This window comes from Phasianus colchicus, chromosome 12 (assembly GCF_987193195.1).
Source record: "Phasianus colchicus chromosome 12, bPhaCol1.hap1.1, whole genome shotgun sequence".
Classification (NCBI taxonomy): domain Eukaryota; kingdom Metazoa; phylum Chordata; class Aves; order Galliformes; family Phasianidae; genus Phasianus; species Phasianus colchicus.
In genome coordinates, this window is record NC_143447.1 from 13,385,469 (window position 1) to 13,404,715 (window position 19,247).

Consider the following 19,247-nt stretch of genomic DNA (forward strand, 5'->3'; position numbering starts at 1 on the left):
ACAGACACCTTGGTTAGAGTCCAGGAAACTCCCTTGGAGTGTTTCCTTCCACTGGTTCAGCAGATTAAGGAATTAATATCTCAGTTTCATTTCTGCAGTACTTGCTAAACATCTCCCTTCCAGATAGCATCTTATGCCTCTTCCAGGGTATCCAGTACCCTTTTCCTTAAAGCTGCATGCTGTATGCCACCACCTGCTTCGCACCTTATGCACCTACACACAGAGGGGTTCAGCTGATTGTGTGGCTTTATCTCAATCACCTGGATGCTACTACCCAGGGTTATATGCACTTAAGAGCTTAGAGCATTTAGCAACAGCTAGCTTAGAGGTAAGAACTGAAATCTTACTCCAGAATGCTGTATCTGATTACTTCTAAAAATCACTGCTAAGACAGCTGAGTCTGGATATCAGCAACAGAAACCAGCAAGCATTTTCATCTATGGTAAAAAAAAAAAAAAAAAAAAAAAGAAGGGACAAAAGCAGCCTCAATTGCAAGAGCTTACCCTGTGCAAGTAATGCAGGCAGCTTTCTTCTTCATAGTATTCCTTCAGGGAACTGTAGCCATGGAATTTCCTGAAAAGGACAGTGTCATTGCCATCATCTGTTTCTAGTACATGTGACTCCCATTTGCAAGTAAGGACACAGAGACAAGAATGATGCCTGGATTTATACGGACAATGCCTTTTTTCTACCCTCTGCTTGTGCAACTTTGGCAGCATCTACTTTTATGCTTTCTGTGCTTACTCAAACACTGCTAGCAGAACACTTTTTTTTTATACATGGCAAAGTAATACACAAATTGAAATACAGCAGCCTACGAGGCATTTTGTTTTTAAAACTTAACTTGCTTTTTTCCACATGTATGAATTACTTAATGACCTTCTTCTTCACCTGAAAGCCTTTTCAAATGTAAAACCATTACAGCTTACAAACCTCAAACTTACTGGACCCAAAAGGGTCTGCCAACAAGATTCACAGAATTCACCGCAGATGCAGTTCTTTGCTGTATCCTTAGCCCTTCATCCTAAACCCATGATTCAGTGAGTCTCTATTCAAGTGCCCTTTTTTTTTTTCTTTTGGAGAGTAGGAGACAATGATGCAGCTGTAGGCAGAAACTACACAGGTCTCAGGGATGAGGGACAAGTAGGAAGATTTCCCCTAGAGATCACTTTTAGAAAGACAACAGACAACAATGCTCCTAGTTCTCCAAAAGCCCTTAAAGCTGTATAGCTGACAGTGTACAGCTTCAGCATTTTGTAAAGGTGTCAGTGCTTGATAGAGAACATGGCATAGCATGAATTCAGACACTGAACAAAGTGCTATGTTGTTTTCAAGGATACAAACAGCAATCCACTACAGATTAATAAAGCAGAGAGCTTAATTTAGCTGTTAGTATGACAAGTTAAAAAGTTCACATTATCTCAGCCAGCCCTAATGTTTATGGAGATGGTGGTAGTATTTTGCAGAAGGAGGGTTTGTTTCAAAATGTAAGCTGAACTAAGAACACTTGTGAGCAGAGCAGTTCTGAGCTGCTTTCTGCATTCTGCACTATTTTTTTCTAGACCTCTTGGCAGGACAGGCTTCTTCCTAGTGTATTCTAGACTGCAAGTTCAGACATTACTTATAAATAAATGCCTCCTGGATGACTTTACAGAAGCCCTCACTGTCAAGAATAAAGATTGTGGGGTGTTTTTGTGGTACGTTTTATTCAATGTAACGGCAAGGAAGGATTTCTGAGGGTGTCAGCACTGCATTTCAGCAGATTCCTACAGGCATACCAAGATGCGTGCAAGAGCAACACTTGAAACAGGAGAAACAGAGTCCCCTTTCATACCTCATAACATTGTCATCAATCTGCATAAGGGATGTTGCTGTATAGAGTTTGCTCAGATCAGCATCTGACAAGCTTTGTGGCTTCTTCACATTATCTCCAAAAAGAACTTGCCTGAAAGAAGAATAGCAAGAAAAATCATTCAAACATCACAACAATGGCAGCAAAGCCATGACCCACTCAAGGACCAATCTGACAAGAATAGAAGTGAGCTACATACGCATGAGGCTTTCTTGAGAATAAGCACAGCTTATCCATCCACCTCCCATCACAATAAGGCATAACAAACTAACAGCCACTTCAGAGAAAAATGCTCTTCTTTTATACTGAAAAAATGCACTAAGGAGCCTCTGTAAAGAATGTTCCCAGAACAGACAGTACTAAGGGCATTTAGAACAGAGGCTTCATATGTTGTTACAGGTAGGGTCCTCTGGTTTCAGCCCAAACCCACAGGCGACTCATGCAAGAGCATAGCAGTCCTGGGCATAGCACCTCCTTCACCATCTGGTCCTGAAGTCTCCCCCAGCACAGACATCAGGTTAGCTCATCCAGCAGAAATTACTTGGGGGCATTACCTTAGCAGAAAGCTATTTACTATGGACACTTGTCATAATTAGTTATTGCCCTCAGGAGAGGATGTGTTTCTTCACCAGAACAAACCGCTCCCTTAACAAACAGAACAAAGGCCACAAGTTGGAAAAGTTTTTTTTTTTCTTTTTTTTTTTTTCCCCTTTTAGAGGCAGCTGCAGGGCAGAGCAGGAGGCAGACTAGGTTTGTCTTGGGAGAGCTGTGTTAGAGCACAAACAGTTATGGAAAAAAGATTACTTAACTGATTCTCCTCCAAGCCAGCTGTGCCTTCATCTGGTTTATGAATCTATGCACATTTAATGGGTGTTTATTATATACCATGACATGTTAAACTTGATCAAGTTGTATAAATATTTGTCAATCTGGACTGAATTACATGGATCATCCTACACGTCAGTTGACCTAACTCCTTCTGCAAGTATTTCATACTGCATAGGTGTGTAAGCCACGAACCAAAAGTTTGCAAGTGACACATGCTCCTAACTGGAATGATTCTTAACAGCTATTCTCCTCTTTTTCCCTCAACTCAGGGATCTTCAAATGTAACAGATGAGGTACTTACACATTCATTGCCTTAGAAGCACTCAGATAATTTTCCATAGAGGCAACACAAATAACGAGCATGTCACCTGTTTAACAAACACAATCCTTTCATACGTGAGAGCCACAGATCACAGCAGTAGCACAGGGATACTACAACTACATCTGCACTCCAGGAAGAGCGACACTAAGTATTCTGCTGGCTACATGCTCTTTGCTGAAGAACAGCTAGAAGCCAGATCTACAGACTGACTGTTTGCTTATCAAATAAGCAGCAGCCCCATGCAGCAGATCTTGCAGATTAATCCTACCTCTGGTAGGTGGCAGAAAGAACAAGAGGCTCCTTGAATAGGGGATTCTTTGGCTAGAAGTGAAACAGATGCTGAATACTCCACTTTGAAGTTTAATTACAATGTTTTCCTGTGCTCATCTTGTTTATTCTAAGCAAATCTTCTCAGAAGAAAAAAAAATCCCCCAAGCATCCCATGACAGAGCTTGCTTTCTTCCATCAGGATCATCAGGGTTTCTATATTTCATAGTATATGAGATTGACACAGGTTCCCCTTCTTTTCCTTGCTTCATTTACAAACCACTGAGCAAGGAACCTGTAATCTTTCAGGAGTCTGAATTTAAAGGGCTGAGAAGACAAATCCAATATAGCAACTGACCCAATCAGCATCATCAGTGTAAGTGATGTGCTACACTACCTGTGAGAAAGGATGATCTTCTTCATGTTATCTGCCATGAGGAAGTTATAAAATCTTCTACATTGATCCCATTGCATGAAGGTTTCCTGTGCCCTAGAAATAAACACAGCGCATAACAATCAAAGCTGTTCAAGGAGATCTTTAAAGATCAGAGTAATACACCGTAACATAAGATGGCAGCCAACAGGCTACGTAAACACACCTCTGGGCTTTACCTGCCACAGCTTAACCTTTCCCAGGAAATGACTTTCACTTTGATGAAGTTTGATGGTATCAGAAAACAGATCTGCAGTCTCATTTTGCACAATGCAATTAGCTGCTCTGATCAGAGCATTTAAGAGCCATCAGTCAAGATCTGCAACACTGACAAAAGGATTTTGGTATCCCTTATCATAAGTTGAGTGCAATTTACCTAATGGAACTAACAAGGAAAAAACTCAAATCTTCTGCTGAAAAAAATTTGTTTATTTTGTGTAACAGCTTTGCAGAGAAAATCATTTGTGCAGATGTTTCCAATATTCACATACACTGTCACTGTTTCAGCTTCATTGGCAATAGCTGTAGGAATACTAGTTGCAGCTGCAAGAAGCACAGTTGAGGTCTCTACCTACGCTCACAGCAGAATAGCACTTCACAGCTTATCTGTTGTTAAAACAGAATTAAAGCTGTCCAGACTTCAGTGAGCTCTGCCAGATACAGGGCACTCCTTTGCTATGCAGGGTCATGGGCAGGTTACAGCTTTACTCTTAGAAGGGTTTGCTGTTACTGAGGAAACACACTATCATTTACTGAGCAACCTAAGAATGCTGGGAGCAAGTAGTTTCAGCTACTGAAATACTCCCATTTAAACATTAACATACCATGAGAACTGCGGTAGATTTGTCATGAATTCCCATCCCACAGGTTCCCCAGCAGAGCATAAGCAAGCCATGCTAGCCTGCAGTAAGCCATACTGAAGCACGGGCCTTCTGGCTACAGCCAGCCTTTACCTATCATGTTTATGTCCAGCCACAGGAGTAAGGACAGGAAAAGATTTTCCAAACAAACCTTCAAAACCATTTCAAGACAACTAGAGTTAAAACTACATTTCCCCCCAGTTACTGTGACAGACAGTATGACTGTTAATATGCTGCAAGCACTGATAAAAATGCAGTTTCCAACATTTTGAGGACTGCACAGGTCTGAAAGGCAGGGACTCTCCCCACAGCTATGGTGAACATGCATTCCACAAGATCAAGTAGTAGAATCAAGTCTGTGCAGGCAGAGATTAAGGAATAAGAAGACATGTCCCTGCTTGGCCTCAGGGAACAAATTCCCCAAACTTTGTGTTAGTTCATTAAACTAAGAGACCCATTTTCTGCTGGCAGAGCATTTTGTTGCTGCTACTTTACCAGGCCTGTCTATGGGACACTTGCTTAGTGCCCTGGAAAGGCTTTCATATTTCAGATATCTGCTTCACCTTGCCCATCATCACTTCTTCCCAATTTTTCTCCCTTTACTTCCTAAAGATACTTGGGGACAAAGGCTGTACAAGCTAAGAAAAAAACAACCACCCTGTAAGCTAACTGGTAATCTACTAGAGTAATCCACCTTCATGTAGCCCAGAAGGAAGAAACCAGTTATTTTCACCTATCAGAAATATGACCAGGAAGGCCAATACTTACTCATTCCACCTGGAGATGCTTTATATCTCCTCCTCCTTCCACAGGAGGGATAGAAGGGCTCACACTATCCTTTTTCTTTGTGGATATTTACTGACCTTGCTTTCCCCTAGCTCTCTCTAATCAGTATTTAAAAGCAGCACTAGATATTAGGTAGGCAGACAGGAGACCTGAACAGCCTTCCTGCTGAGCACACTGTAACACACAGCAGATGTTTCGTGACTGGAGATTTGCTAGTAGATGTTTACCCAGCAGGTGGAGTCAAGAGCTCAATAATCCACAAGAACCCACAGAGGACTTGCATTAAACTCAGGCAAGCAGCTGTTATTTTTCCATATGGATATCCAAGTGCAGTAGTGTTAAAGAGGTTGCCCCTACGCTGCTGTTCCACAAGCACATTGTGACATAGTACTAAGAAACCAGCTTAGAGAATAGCATTACTCACAGCATTTTGGAGACCAGAAATACAATGTTGCATAACTGCAGAAGATAAATCAAACAGGCCAAGGCCAGATGTGATCCTTGCAAACCCTGTTTGATGGCTGCAAAAACAGTTCCAGGAGCTGCCTTCAAAAGAATGCATCAAGAGGATTCTTGCTACATTCACCATTCTGGGAGGCCAGATTCCACAGCAAGTCCCTCACAGTGCTGTCATAGTTTCATTTTTATCTGTCCGAAGGACTTTGACACAAATAGCCTGGGGGTATCAATAGCCTCCTTTGCTCTTCAAATATTCTCATGGCTCAGTGATGCAGTTAAGTCACTGTACAGTCAGCAACACATCAGTAGTTGTTTATATGTGCAGATAGAAAAAAGTGGAAGCATTAGTTTAGCCAGTTGCACTGTTTTAATCTTCCTTAGCTGTGCATACATGGAAAGTTACTTCACATCAGGTGAGCTACCAGTTTCCACGCAGCAGTGCTGTACACTTGTCCTCCATCAGTAAACACACGTGTTAACACTAGATGGAGCCCTTACAGCTCTTGTGAAGGCAACAGCCTTGGCTTCCAAGCAGGGAACAACAGGTTAATGTGTAGGCATGCCATCTAAAAGCCTTAGCCTCTCCACCTTCCAAATTTCAGGCCAGTAATGTGATTGCAAGTGCCTCTCCATGCCCTCAGCATCCTACTGCACTATCTATTTTGGTGACACACAAGAAGAAAGGAGTATGAACAGACAGTTTGAGCTTCGTGTTTTTTCAGTATCTGCAGATAAGAGACACTCTTATGGAACTCCACAGTGAAGCCAGAAGAGCTATTATGAACCAAGTGATACTTTCCAGAGTGATGAGAAAGCGTAAACTATTGCATTAATCCTGGCATCAGCTCAGAAGTTTGTCATGCTGCCCAGCCAAGACTGGATGAAGAATGCCTCCTCTTACCACACTGCAGCATTTCTGCCATGACAAAGCGAGGCAACTCACACGTGTAGAATGGAAGGTGCCAGTATTTGTACCTGGTGAGGTACAGAAAGCTTATTTGCATTGTTGATGAAGTCTATTTGTTTGTGCTGCCAAATCAACAAAGTTGTGGCTGCTCCTTTGGCTCCTGCACTCTGCATTCATAAAGACTAAAGTGCAACAGAAATAGTGTCCTCTTCCCCCCACCCTGCAGAAGAAACCAGGACAGAATTCCAGACTCACCTGAGTGCGCTGTACCCCTGGCACACGCTGACACAGCACAGGACCCTCTCCTGGTTGGCCTGGTTCTCTCCCAGGTACTTGCACACAATGTTTCCACCCAGGCTGAAGCCTACCACAACCAACTGGGTCTGAGGGTAGGTCTTCTTGATGGAATTCACCATGGCTCCAAATTCCCAGGTGCAACCTGAAAATAAGGACAGTGTCAACAGGCATCTTCCAACAGTCCCAGACTTCCACTTCAAACTCCAGTTGTATGCTTTAAGTTCAGCTTCTTACTCCTCCTGATTTTTCAATAACCTAAAGGTTTAAGGTCTCTGATTCACATGCTCAGGCATCTGTTTTATGAGTCCTGTGGACCTGAGCTCATGCCTTGTTTTGGACCAACTGCCAAATTAAGATGAACTAAAAAAAATCATGAGAACAGCAGATCTGACAATCCACTCTTCCTTTCCAAAGCAGCTTAAAAGTTACAGCATTTCACTGTCCTCCTGAGGCAGTTTGCCACTTTTGAACAGAAGTGAGGTATCTGGAAAGCAGCTTGCTCTTTGCTTTCAGCAAGACAGCCATGGATTCTTAAATCCATGTTGAAAACATAGAGCTGACTTGTCAGGACAGAGGACTCAAAGGACTGAAGAACCTAAGCAGGTGCTCTCTGGAACTAGAGGGAATTTAAGCAAAAGCAACTAGACTTTTTTCAGCCACTTGAGGTAAAAATACTGCAGTTTCTTGCAAGAGGAATGGACCTCTCCACATCAAGGGAAGAGGTAGGAACCTCTACACAGATACGTGCTGCTCTCAGTTCATGTCTACTTGCATCCCACAGGCTGCAACACTGAGGGATCAAACTTCTGGCAGCACTGTGGTTCTCAGATTGTCTGAGAAATGAAGACAGTGGTATCAACTGACTATGCACTTTGTTAACCTTCCAAGTGGATTCAAGACTGCAAACTGAGCAAACAACACAAACAAAATAAAATTCCATCTTTTAATTCATGTGCATCTCTGATCTGTCCAGTGGGGCTGCTACAGGAAGGTAAATCCTAAGAGTTTGGATTCTACACTGTGCCATCCAAACACTGCTCCAGTCTGCCTTCATCCCAAATGCAACACCCTTGCTAGACATCAGCCTCAGATTTAACTAGCTCTGTAGCAGATGCTAAGTGAAGTTTGTGTTTACTTCAATGAAAGAAAAAGCTTCTGGATGAGCATCTCATCAGGGCTCAGGCACTTCCTTGTGAACATTCTCACTGAGCGATTTTCCACAAGATGACAAATGCTGCATTGCTGTAGCTTCCTCTGGAAGAAGCCAGCAGTCAAAACACCATGGCATTTGACTGTCACAATTCAAAAGCAGCTGGCAAGCATTTCAGAAACTTGAAGCTAAAATAGCAACAGGTCAAGCCTGAAGTAAAGGCTCAAGCAAATCAAGTTTATGATACTTGTTCCCCCAAAACACATCAGGAATCCAGCAAACGTGAAAGGACAAAGGGTATTTGGATTAGAGACAGAGTAAAGTTTGCTCAGGGTCTTGCTGGCACTATTCTTGGCAGAGTCACTTCTTAGTGATTTACTGACTTGCTCAAAGGAAGTGCTAGGCATTCCTTGCCCTCCCCAAGGCTTTAGAAGATTTAGAAAGGCATGTCTCCAGAGCTACATTGCAGAACAGCTCCTTAAGGTCTAAAGGAAAACTACACCAAGTGAAGAAAGTCAACCATCAGCTCCAGCAAACTGAGAAACTGAGACTAGGGCTCAGAATTCCAGACCAGCATTTGACATTAGACAGTGACAAGTTACATCACCATCTCACTCCAGGCAGAGCTGTAGCAGATCTATACCCTGGTGGTGGTGTTAATCTTCACTCCTCCCCTGACCCTTATTAACCATTTTAGTTAATTATTCAAGAATTCAGGCTATAGCATTATAATCAGGCATCAGCTAGCATGATACTGCCAAAGGTTTCAGAGAACAGTCAGTAAATTTGGAAATGTATTCTGTCCTAGGAAGATAATATTTTAGGAAGGAAGCTCTCAACTTTTATCAAAAAAACAAACAGTTGGATAAGGTCAGGCTTGATTCCCAAGACATGGTAGACTCAAAGCAACTGCTAGCGTAGGACCTCATAACAAATCAAAGCTATTGGTACTTCTGAAATGTTTTCCCACTCAGAAGTGGGTTAAATAGCTATAAAACAAGCAACAAGGCATTAATGCCTACCTACCTGCTACATTCAGAGTTCCAAAGCTCAAGATATCTTTAACAAATAAAGGAACCTAACACCAGTCTACTAATCTCACAATTGAGTCCTGCCATAGGGTACCTATAGATGTCTGCAGTACAGAGGGCATGAGGGCTCAAAAGAACTCAGGAACAAGCAGATCAGGTCTCTGGCAAGATGACCACATTCTACCAAGATCATGTTACGTGCTGTAGGGCAGTTAAGAATAGCTGGAGTCACTCTAAGGCCATCTCAAAATATTTCATTCCTTAAAATTTATTGGCTAAGAAAGATTTCCTTATATGCAAAGTGAAAGTCCAAAATCATAGTAGCTAAGCACTACCACTTCTGTAGCTGTACTGTCAAGCTGCAGAACTGTTGCATTCCTTGACATTTGTGTTACGTTCAGGGAATAATACGACCATGGCCTTCCTAGGATAGAAATGTACTTTCTGGATAGACTGGTACACAGTCCTCATTAATTTTCAAAGCCTCAGAAATAACTTCTGTCCTTCAAGCCAAGTTTGTTCATATTCCACTAAAGTGACGTTTAAACATCTCTCAAATCATTTGAGCAGGCTCTCAGTAGCCACGAGAGCTTTTTAAGAAAGCTTTTCTTTCAAAAAATTGCCTCCTTGATTAGGAGTACGTGTTTAAGACCTAGGATGAGAAAGAAGGAAAAGTGAATCCCAGTACTAGTCTCCCTTCTTCCTCACAAGTTAATTTTATTTCCTAAGAAACAGTACAAAATGATTAGCCTAATTCAGCTATGGTAGTTGTGTTATGCTAAAGGAGCCTGATTAAGACCTAGAAATTCCACAAGCTTGAAAGTCACCAGCTGTCATGAAGTACTTACCATATGTGAACATTCGTGGAGAAGTGAGCTCAATATTTGGTAAGGCCCCCAAGTGATTCAGGACAGCACATCTGTACCCATTTTTTTGTGCATAGTCAACAAAAGTGCGGATATACTGCTTCTCACTGTGGTTAGCAATCCCAGGGCAGATTACCATCGTGACATCCTCTGTGCAGAGAAAGAGAGAAAAAGAGAAAAGTTAAGTAAATGTCACTGCATGCAAATTAAGAAGTTCAGAAGCTTTCCATTTCACAGCCATGGGAAACCATGTACCAGAAGAAAGCCAAAAAACTATTATTCTGCCAAAAAGCCCAGTATGGGAAAGAACAGTAGCAGCCCTAATGCTAAAGATGTGGAAAGAGTAATTCATGTTATAAGAGATGAACATTTTTCTAACTCTGGGGAAGGCTGCACAAACAGTTTTACAGAAACTTCCTGGAGACTGAGTGAAAATCCTTCCCTTTGAAGAAAGGCGTTCTGCCTTCTGGCAGCCTGCTGCAACTGTGAGGTGCATGGAAGCTCTAGAGCCTGCTGCTTGTCCACGCTTCCAGAGTCCGGTGCAACTCTGACACTCAAAAGGAAGCTCTGCTAGGCACAGAAATTCTGACTGACCGACATGAGCCATTCTCTGCTTCATGGCTACACGATCACTGATCTGCCAATGCCGTTCATTGGTTTAACAAGAGATCATTTTATCAGCTAAGAAAGTCATTACTGTAATTCAAGTGAGCACAGTAAATCACAGGATTAGCATATGCACTTCCAATTAGCTATCATACTCTGCACTGCTGTACAAAGCTCTAACTTGTAGCTCTACACACTGTAAATTTTTGCCTCATTAGGAATGTACTGCTCGGTTTCTCTTCAGTGATAAGGATAACAGAAACTGTTACAGTGTAATATTATATCACAAAGACCTCAACTCTGACCGTGTTAAGAACTTGACCTGAAGGCAAACTGGGAATCGTGGGGCTTACCATGAAATCAGCTACTGCAGAAATTTTGTTTGTACTGAAGTCACAGTAATTCAATTTTAAGTGTTGCTCTTACCACTATTGAGTTTTCACTCTGACATTCACTCTGAATATACATGCATAATGAGAGGAGAAACACCACAGGATTCTCTTCTTTTTCCATAATTCCCTTAAGGCTCCTTCATACTGTATGTGGTTTGTTCTCATACAGATCTTGAAACACCTACTGTCAACAAAAACTACCCAGAATCTGTTTGTAAGGGGGAGATAAAAGCCAAATTTCTTTTCCACACACACCAAACTATGAAGAATGCTATGCTGCTATTCTGTTCTATGATCCTATAGTCTTGGCAGGCAAAGGGCACTCTGAACACAAAAGTTACCACCAGCTCACTGCCAGCATCACGCTTGAGAGAGAGGCTGTGGAGCATTTATTCTGCCCCTTAACCTCCAGCCATTGTCACACAGAGCCAATTTAGTCTAGTGGGTTCTCCCCTGCTGCGTGAGATATGGATACACGGCAAGACAGTCTCAGTCTCCACACATTGGCTAGTACTGTGCAGTAGCCCCTTCCCATCACCAAGATGAATGCCTAACCTTTCTGAGAATCACGTAGCAGTGCTCCCATCTGCTCCCCCCCACTCCCAGAGCACAGAATTGAGGTTAGCAGCTAAATGCAGCCAGCAGCTGTGTGACTGACCTCCAATGCAGTGCTCAGACTGCGGCTCAAAGAGATCAAAGGTTGCTGTTGCTCCATCTGGCATCGTGAGGTACTTGCGATGTCCGTACGGATGTGGTGATCTCACTCTCCCCATTTTTCCATAAAGGGCTGTCTGGATATGCCCACTCTTCCCCCAGATCAAGGGTGGAATGTACCTGAAAGAGGCAGTAATTTAATCGCATATCCTGCTGTGCTAACGAGCCTTTCAGAACAGATAAACAATCCCATAACAAAACTCCCCCGCAGCACCAAATATAGTAACAAATTGTGTTTTTGCTATGGCTGAACTGGCAGCACTGATCTTCGCAGCCTTACCAGTGACGAGACTGATAGGCTTCTAATGCTGAGCAATCAGCACTGGAAGAAGAGGCCAAAAACCCAAACATTCCTCCACATGGAAACATTACATGCACGAATGCTCCTTGCAGACTACACAGCAGCCTTGCGTCCTTGCGAGGCTGGAACAGCATGTTGCCAGCCAACCAAACTGACCTTCAAAACTTGTCAAGTGTCATAAATCTCCTTTAATTGAAACACTGAGGCCTGCTGGGTTGAGCCACACTGACTTGTGTAAGCACTTCAACACATAAAGCTCGTGGCAGAAACACAGGATTCATTGCAAGGTCTAGAAGACCAAAACCACAAGTTGCGACAATTTTGCATTGAAATGCTTTTCTCAGTTAGGTAAGGAGCAAGCTACAAGGAAATTATGCCTCAAGTAGGCTTTGGTAATAAAGCAGGAACAGTTTCAAAAGGACCTCTAAGAGAATTTGCTAACCCAGCTCCCCTGGTTGATAAATCTTTCTTTCAACATAAGAGGGGCAAGACTGTATGGGACCGAAGGACTGTGTTTATCAAGGACACACTAAAGCTCTGTGATGAAGCAGAATGCCTTTTTGCTTTGCTTTTTGCTTTGAAGCAATGCCTTTTTGCTTTTTGCTTTGAAGGCTTAGTGGCCTTCAAAAAGACATGAGTATAAACTGCTATTGGCTGAAAAGGGTTAAAGGGGTAAAATCTGTTTAACCACAAGCAGAGCTGCCAGTGGTTTAACCAGAGGTACTGCTAACCAAGTGGTGCTGATACAGTCACCTGGCCACTCTGCAAAGGAGAGACTGAGCAAACGCCTTGAAAAAGGGATTTACATCAGCTCTTGAGAGGAAAGCATGAATGATTCATAATTTAGGAGAACAGCAGCCCCAGGGAGTACACTCCCAATTAAGGAGCTGTGGTCTCTGCTGCACAGAGCAGAGAATCCAGAACAAGCTTGAGAGCTGCCGCACCACTGTGGATACCCAGAGATCAGTAACTCCCTTCCCCTTTTAAGTGAAGGCTTCCTGCACGTACTCCCTCCTACTGCTTGAGATCATATGAAGCAAAGATCCTGTTCCTTCGTGCTTTTCCCTGCTCTCATAAAACTAGGCAGCTTTTAGGCTCATCCGATTTACTGCTTAAGCCCATAACCCATTAGAGTGACTGGACAGAAGCTCTGCTTTATGCTCTGACACTGCTCATAGTTGGACCTGCTTTCTCATGGCAGCTCTTACGTGTCATATCCGCAATCCTCTGTCCCTCTTACATACCCCTTAAATAAGAAAACAACACTTTGTATAAAAGCTCTCATAGCTTGTTTAGCAAGACAGGAGTTGGATTCTAGCAGAAGGATACTCATTCTATCCCATCATCCATGAAGGAAATTTTTTATAGTCAAAGTAACACAGTATGGCTCACTGCAGTTTCACTTTTTGCAAGTGCAATTCCCAAACAGACCCCAAACAGATTTCCATAGAAGTAGATATAACTTCAAAAAGTAAAAAAAAAAAAAAAAAAAGCTACAAGAGCCTATAGCCTTGTAAATTGCTCCCCCCTCCACTGCATTCCATCACTCACCTATAAAGCTTTGCAAATAATCTACACAAGAGCAGCAGCATTATCCATCTTTATCAGCCAAGCATATCCATACTGGGAGTACACACTATAGCTGGGTGCTTGCCAGGAACAGCCTGTAGTGCAGATTCCCAGCAACAAAGGGGACTGTACAAGCTCATTCTCCTTAACTGCTGCTAGAGATGGAGAGAAATCAGTGGGTTGTCTCACAATGCATGGGGTTATGACAGACGTGCATAGGGTTGGTGTGATGGGACAGTCAGTTTAAACAAGGCTGAACAAGAAGGGCTAAAGATGGCTCTGCCCAAGGCACACATTGCTGATTGCAGAGGTTTGGAACAGATTCTGCAGCCATTATGAAAGGAGGAGACAGCTCTTCCAGTGCAACAGAAATCATCTCCCTCAGTCATTCACACACAAGCAGTTCAGAAGCCATATCCAATACTAGATGGTGCTCGACTGACTTCTTTAAGAAGTCCTCTGTAGACAGATTTTGTTGGCAGCTTTTTTTTTGTGGATGGGAGGGGAGAGTTGTCAAATACAGCCCATGGTAAGATATTGGTTTCATGGGTCATATCATAGCACTGGAAAGCTTTGGTGACTTTCTGCAGAGCTGCTAGAAAGGAAATTAGAAGTGTTCAAGACATCAACATGACTACTGGAATTTAAATCTAGACAAATGACTTTGAAATAATTGTTTTTCAACAGTGAGCTACCTACCACAGCCTGCTTCCTCAGGTCACAGCTAGTCACTTAGGTGGAAAAAACAATAAAGCTGCCTTCTTATAACCTGACTATAAGATTTCTGAAGCACTGATCTTCAATAAGTCAATCGTTTATGCCCTTTTTACACAAGCAAACAGCACAGGCAGTTCCACCATTGTCTACCCTTAAGGGAAGGTCTGAAAACAAGGCAGGAATACCACTGGCTCCACCTGTAATGATGAACAGAGGCTGCCTACGGGTTGCACATTTCCATCCACATGCTAAAACAGCATGCAGCCCCATGGAAAGGGTACATTACTGCTTGGTGCCTTCGGAGCACACATTAGTGTTTCTAAGAATCCTATGGACAAGGAAGAAAAACACTCAGCTTATCTTTTAAGTTAACTCCCATTAGTTGTTTCAGTACTACACTGCCTGCAGCAAAGATGTGTGAGTATTAGTCACTGCACATGTAACTACACTCTTCTAGATGAATATTCAAAGGCAAAATCCAGCATGAGTAATGGACATAGGACTGTGCTCTGATGCAGAGATTTGTTACTCCTACTTAGTCTTAAGAACGTTAAGTATGTTTATGCTGATTGCACTTAAGAAAAAGCAGTTAAAACAGAAATATGTGCAAGTGGTAGGGCAACAGTCTATTATTTCACTTGTCTTTTCTTTTACTCTTGCCCACTGACCTTTACACTATGGACTTGCAGCAAGATAAATAAAAGTCCCTTCAGGAGGGCTCCAGGAGACTGAAGACCACAAGACTCCAATGGGGGGGGGGAGGGAAGCATGGAAGAATTTGCCCAGATTGCATAAATCCTGATAAATCCTGTGTAGCTAGTGAAAACTAACCCAGGTTGAAGTTAAAGCTCGCTTTAACAGACTGCTGCAAAAGCTGACAGCTAGCACCATGACTAAAAATATTAGACTTATTACCAAGACAAGCTGCTAATCTAACCTAGTACAGAACCTGTGAAGTCTAGATAGTGGCAGAGGGATGTCTGTATCAGTGTGTTCCAGTAAAAGCTGTTCTCAGCTGATGGACAAGTTGGAGTTGGCAAGGCACCCTTAAAATCTGTAGCAGCATCAGGCATATGATCTGAGACTATTTTTGTTGACCATCTATTTTGGCAGTAGATAAACCTGCTTTTTCAAGTCTCTGTGTGAGTGGCTTTCTGTCTGCAGTTTTCAATGAAAGCCTACAAGAATTTCTAAAACCAAGTACTGAGTCCTGCAGTGCAAGACTGTATGGGACCAAAGGACAAGACACATCTTTTATCCACAGTTTACACAGACTCTTAGCTTGCTTTTCTAAATCCATACACAGAAGAGAACAAAAAATCTTCAATCATCTTCAATGTGATTGAAACCTTCAATCACAGGAGCTCATGATACCACACTGGCAGGAAAGAAAACACTAGTTAGAAATTATTCAAGCAACTCTACCCTTTGAAAGTACAGGTTAGATAAGCTAATGTTTATTTCAGTCATATTATACGAAAGCTAGTTCCATATTCCATCCAGCTGAAACCACTTAACTATCTACTGCTGATAGCTACAGCTAGCACAGATTGTTTTGCAATGAGGCCAACATTCCTCATGGCAAACAGCTGAAAAAAAGATGCTCCTATGAAACAATCACCCTGCAGGCAGAAGAGCATGTGCTTAGGCTTTTTCCTATGGCTTACCTTAAGCAAACAAGCTCACTAGCATGTGACACATGGAAACTTGAGCTAGATACCACGCTGACTGAACTCTGAAAGGCAAGTGACTCAAGGAGCATCCAAGACTAGTCCTTTAGATTTTAATGCAAATGCTATAATGACTGCTAAATTTAACCATGTATTTCAAACAAGGGCCTCTCACTCAAAAGCAGGTGGCTCCCCTCAATCACTGGTAATTAGCAGGAAAAGTGTTCAAGGACATGACAGACTTCCTCTGCTTCTCTCTAATGTCTGCTACAAACCAAAGTGGCTTTGGTAAACACTGTGCTTGTAGGGATTATCCAAAGATAGCAAGTTTCACTGTATGATTCACTATGCATTCCCCAGTGTGCTGTGTTCCAGCAAAGCTGTTCACAGATGTGAGAATCCAGGCACAGGCTGTGTCCACAGGCAGCTGATCTGAGCAATCTTCCTATTTTGATTTGGTGAGCTGCAACAGGTATCAGGCACTCTAAGAAAAGACAAGCGTTTAAGGCAGTTCATTAAGGTTCTCAATAGCTATGAATTTTAGGAACGGGATTTCAGTAATTGGATTCTGTAGCAGAATGTAGACAGAACAGGTCTGGGGTTGCCAGTTGCTTGTTATAGAAACTGGTTTTAGCAAACTCTGCATTCATCATGTCACATGCCTTAACTGGCCAAATGAATTCAGACCCAGTTGCATAAACATGCTTCACAAATGCAAGCTTTTTTAGCTCCAAGCACTTCATTTTAGCTGTAAAACCCATCCCCACGTCTTGATAGGTGATAGGCCACAGCAGTCTCTGAGAGCAAGAGAAGACCCCAGGTGTTTCAAAAATCTCCACCTAGCATTTTAAGATTAAAAACAATTCCAATACATGTAGATTAAGTTTTAGTGACCATCAGAGCAGATTATGATTTTAGAGCACATACACTTCCCAGTATACAGAATTTAGGAAAGCAGCAGCTGCATAAGCAGCTCAAACAAAGCACCAAAACAGAGCTATTTTTATTAGCAAGCATCAGCATTCAGATCCTCAAAGAACTGAAGCAGAAGTTCAGCAACGAGCTTATTTCTGGAGTATTACTTCATTTCAATTGAGGAGATTAACACTTTAAACATCAACTCTTGCATCAGCTTTGATGTACACTGGATACCAAGGGCAAGAAAGTCTGTGATTCGTGCACATCAGGAGAACTGCCTCCTGTATTACAACAGGGGTTTGGATGTTTTTTTTGCCCTTTGCAGAACTGTCTGGAAGAATTTAAAGGATGCTTTAAAAACCAAGCCTTGCTTGAACCTTGTCTCTAATATTAGGGAAAGCAATTAATTTACAATCAAGAAATCTAATTGAAAAGTCTGGAGGGTTCAGTCTTCTCCCTCAATATGTAGAAAGCAGCTTTTTCTGCACCAGCTCAGCTAGACTGTACAGTGTGATGGAATACACAGCAAATACCTGCAAGCCTGATTTTAAAATGGTTTTGGGACTTCCACGTCCCCATAGTCTCTAAAAAAGAAATTAATGTAAGCGGAGTAGAACTGTTTGCATTGTACAGTAACTGTATAAAGCCTACCTAAACGTACAGCTGTCCTCAGTTAAGCTACCTCTTCCCCAGTTTACAGAGGTTTTATTTAGGAAAGAGCACAACATGCTCCTCCTCGGCCTTTGGTGACTACAAGATGTACTTTAGCCAAAACACTGAATGGGTATTACAGCACATCATCCTTGCTGATGAGAGCTGCATAATGCCAGATCGCTTCCACAACAGAACACTCAGCACGGACTCAGCCCCCACAAGGCTACTTTTCTCCCTAAGGAGAATGCTTCAATTAACCTGCAGGGAGCTGCTGCCCTTCTCTGCCTCTCAGCATGTTCACCTGTGAGAGCTCCAGCAGGAACACTGTTCTCAGTTTATTATTCTGCTGGAACTGCTTCACCCAGAGTAGAGCACTAAGGAGCTGACAGGAATCAAATATAGTTGCTTATAGGATGGAGGAACAGAACAAAGCCCAAAGCCAGCTTTTCTAACTGCTTCTCTCCTTGCACCTACAGACGAGCAAGGACAGTCCAAAAGAATATTCTGGTATCAAGTTGCCTGCTTATCTAGTACAGATTACTGTGCAAATAATGGACAAGAAAAGCCTGCCATGGATCTTTAACAGCATTTACTAACAGGCCTGACAGTCCTTTGCTCCAGTCTTTGAGGAGCTTGCCTGCATTAAGGATGTGTGCAGGAAGCAATTCTCTTCCATAAGGATGATACCTGTGCCATAACTCTACAGGAATAGTGTACACAAATACACTTGACAGAAGAACTGGGTGCAGCAAAAAAACCTCTATCACAGCACAGAAGACACAGGCCAAATCTGTCTTCACGAGTCAAAGGAGCCCATGCTACGTTTCCACAGGACTAAGAGATGGCAGACTTTCTGTAGTGATTTGAAAGTCAGGAACAGGAGACAGCCAGTGAACAGGCCTGAATGCGTGAGGGTACAAATAATGGAACCAGTATCAAAGGGGTTTCAAGCAAGAAGCAGAAAAAAGTCTGATTATGCTACTTTACTTGGTCAAAGTACAAAGCTGGGCAGGGATTGAGAAAGCAAAATAAAGAAATGAAACTTCCTTCCGATTTGGGAAGAAACAGTCTTTTGTTTACGAGATATGTAGAAAGCTTCTAGCAGTTTAGAGAATTGTAAGAAGCAGTATTAGCATCTGCAAGTACAAGGTACCTGGCTCACAGCCATCCCAGGCAGTTTTACTATCCAAAGCCTTTAAATTATTCACCCACCACCACTTGGCTTACTGAATGATGCTGTTTACAATTTATTCAGCAACTCCAAAGGTAAGGATAGTGCCATAAAGGGAAAATAAGAGAATTATTTTTCAATAGCTGCACATATAGAACAGCCTTGCTTGTTTCTGCTTTCTCCCTGCCACCCAGTTTTTAATACCCTTCCTCCTATGAGCATAAGGGCACTGAACAGACCACATCCAAAAGCCAGTTTCCAGCTGTACAGAAGAATCACTGGGGGATCTCACAACAAACCAAGCACTGATATAACAAGAGGGATTGCTGGGCTACTTATTTTGCTTTCATGGTAGAATTTGAAAAGAGCTGCTTAATCAGCTTTCCTAACACTCTGAATAATTAGCAAGTAATCAAAGTCTTACAAGATTTTTCAGTGGAGTACAGCACAAGCTGTTTCCACATAGTTTTCCTAATT

The 19,247-nt window shown here is 42.3% G+C and overlaps 1 protein-coding gene across 4 annotated transcripts in view; it reads right to left on the reverse strand.

Moving 5' to 3' along the window:
- ABHD2 (abhydrolase domain containing 2, acylglycerol lipase) overlaps positions 1 to 19,247 on the reverse strand; it is a 39,557-nt gene that overhangs the window by 7,662 nt on the left and 12,648 nt on the right. For all 4 annotated transcript variants that reach the window (XM_031587732.2, XM_031587734.2, XM_031587733.2 and 1 more), the window contains 6 exons: positions 11,715 to 11,890; positions 10,041 to 10,208; positions 6,970 to 7,153; positions 3,667 to 3,759; positions 1,835 to 1,945; positions 504 to 573 (listed from right to left, as the gene is read on the reverse strand). In XM_031587732.2, coding sequence (XP_031443592.1) covers positions 504 to 573; positions 1,835 to 1,945; positions 3,667 to 3,759; positions 6,970 to 7,153; positions 10,041 to 10,208; positions 11,715 to 11,890 — 802 coding nt within the window. The remainder of the gene's footprint in view (positions 1 to 503; positions 574 to 1,834; positions 1,946 to 3,666; positions 3,760 to 6,969; positions 7,154 to 10,040; positions 10,209 to 11,714; positions 11,891 to 19,247) is intronic.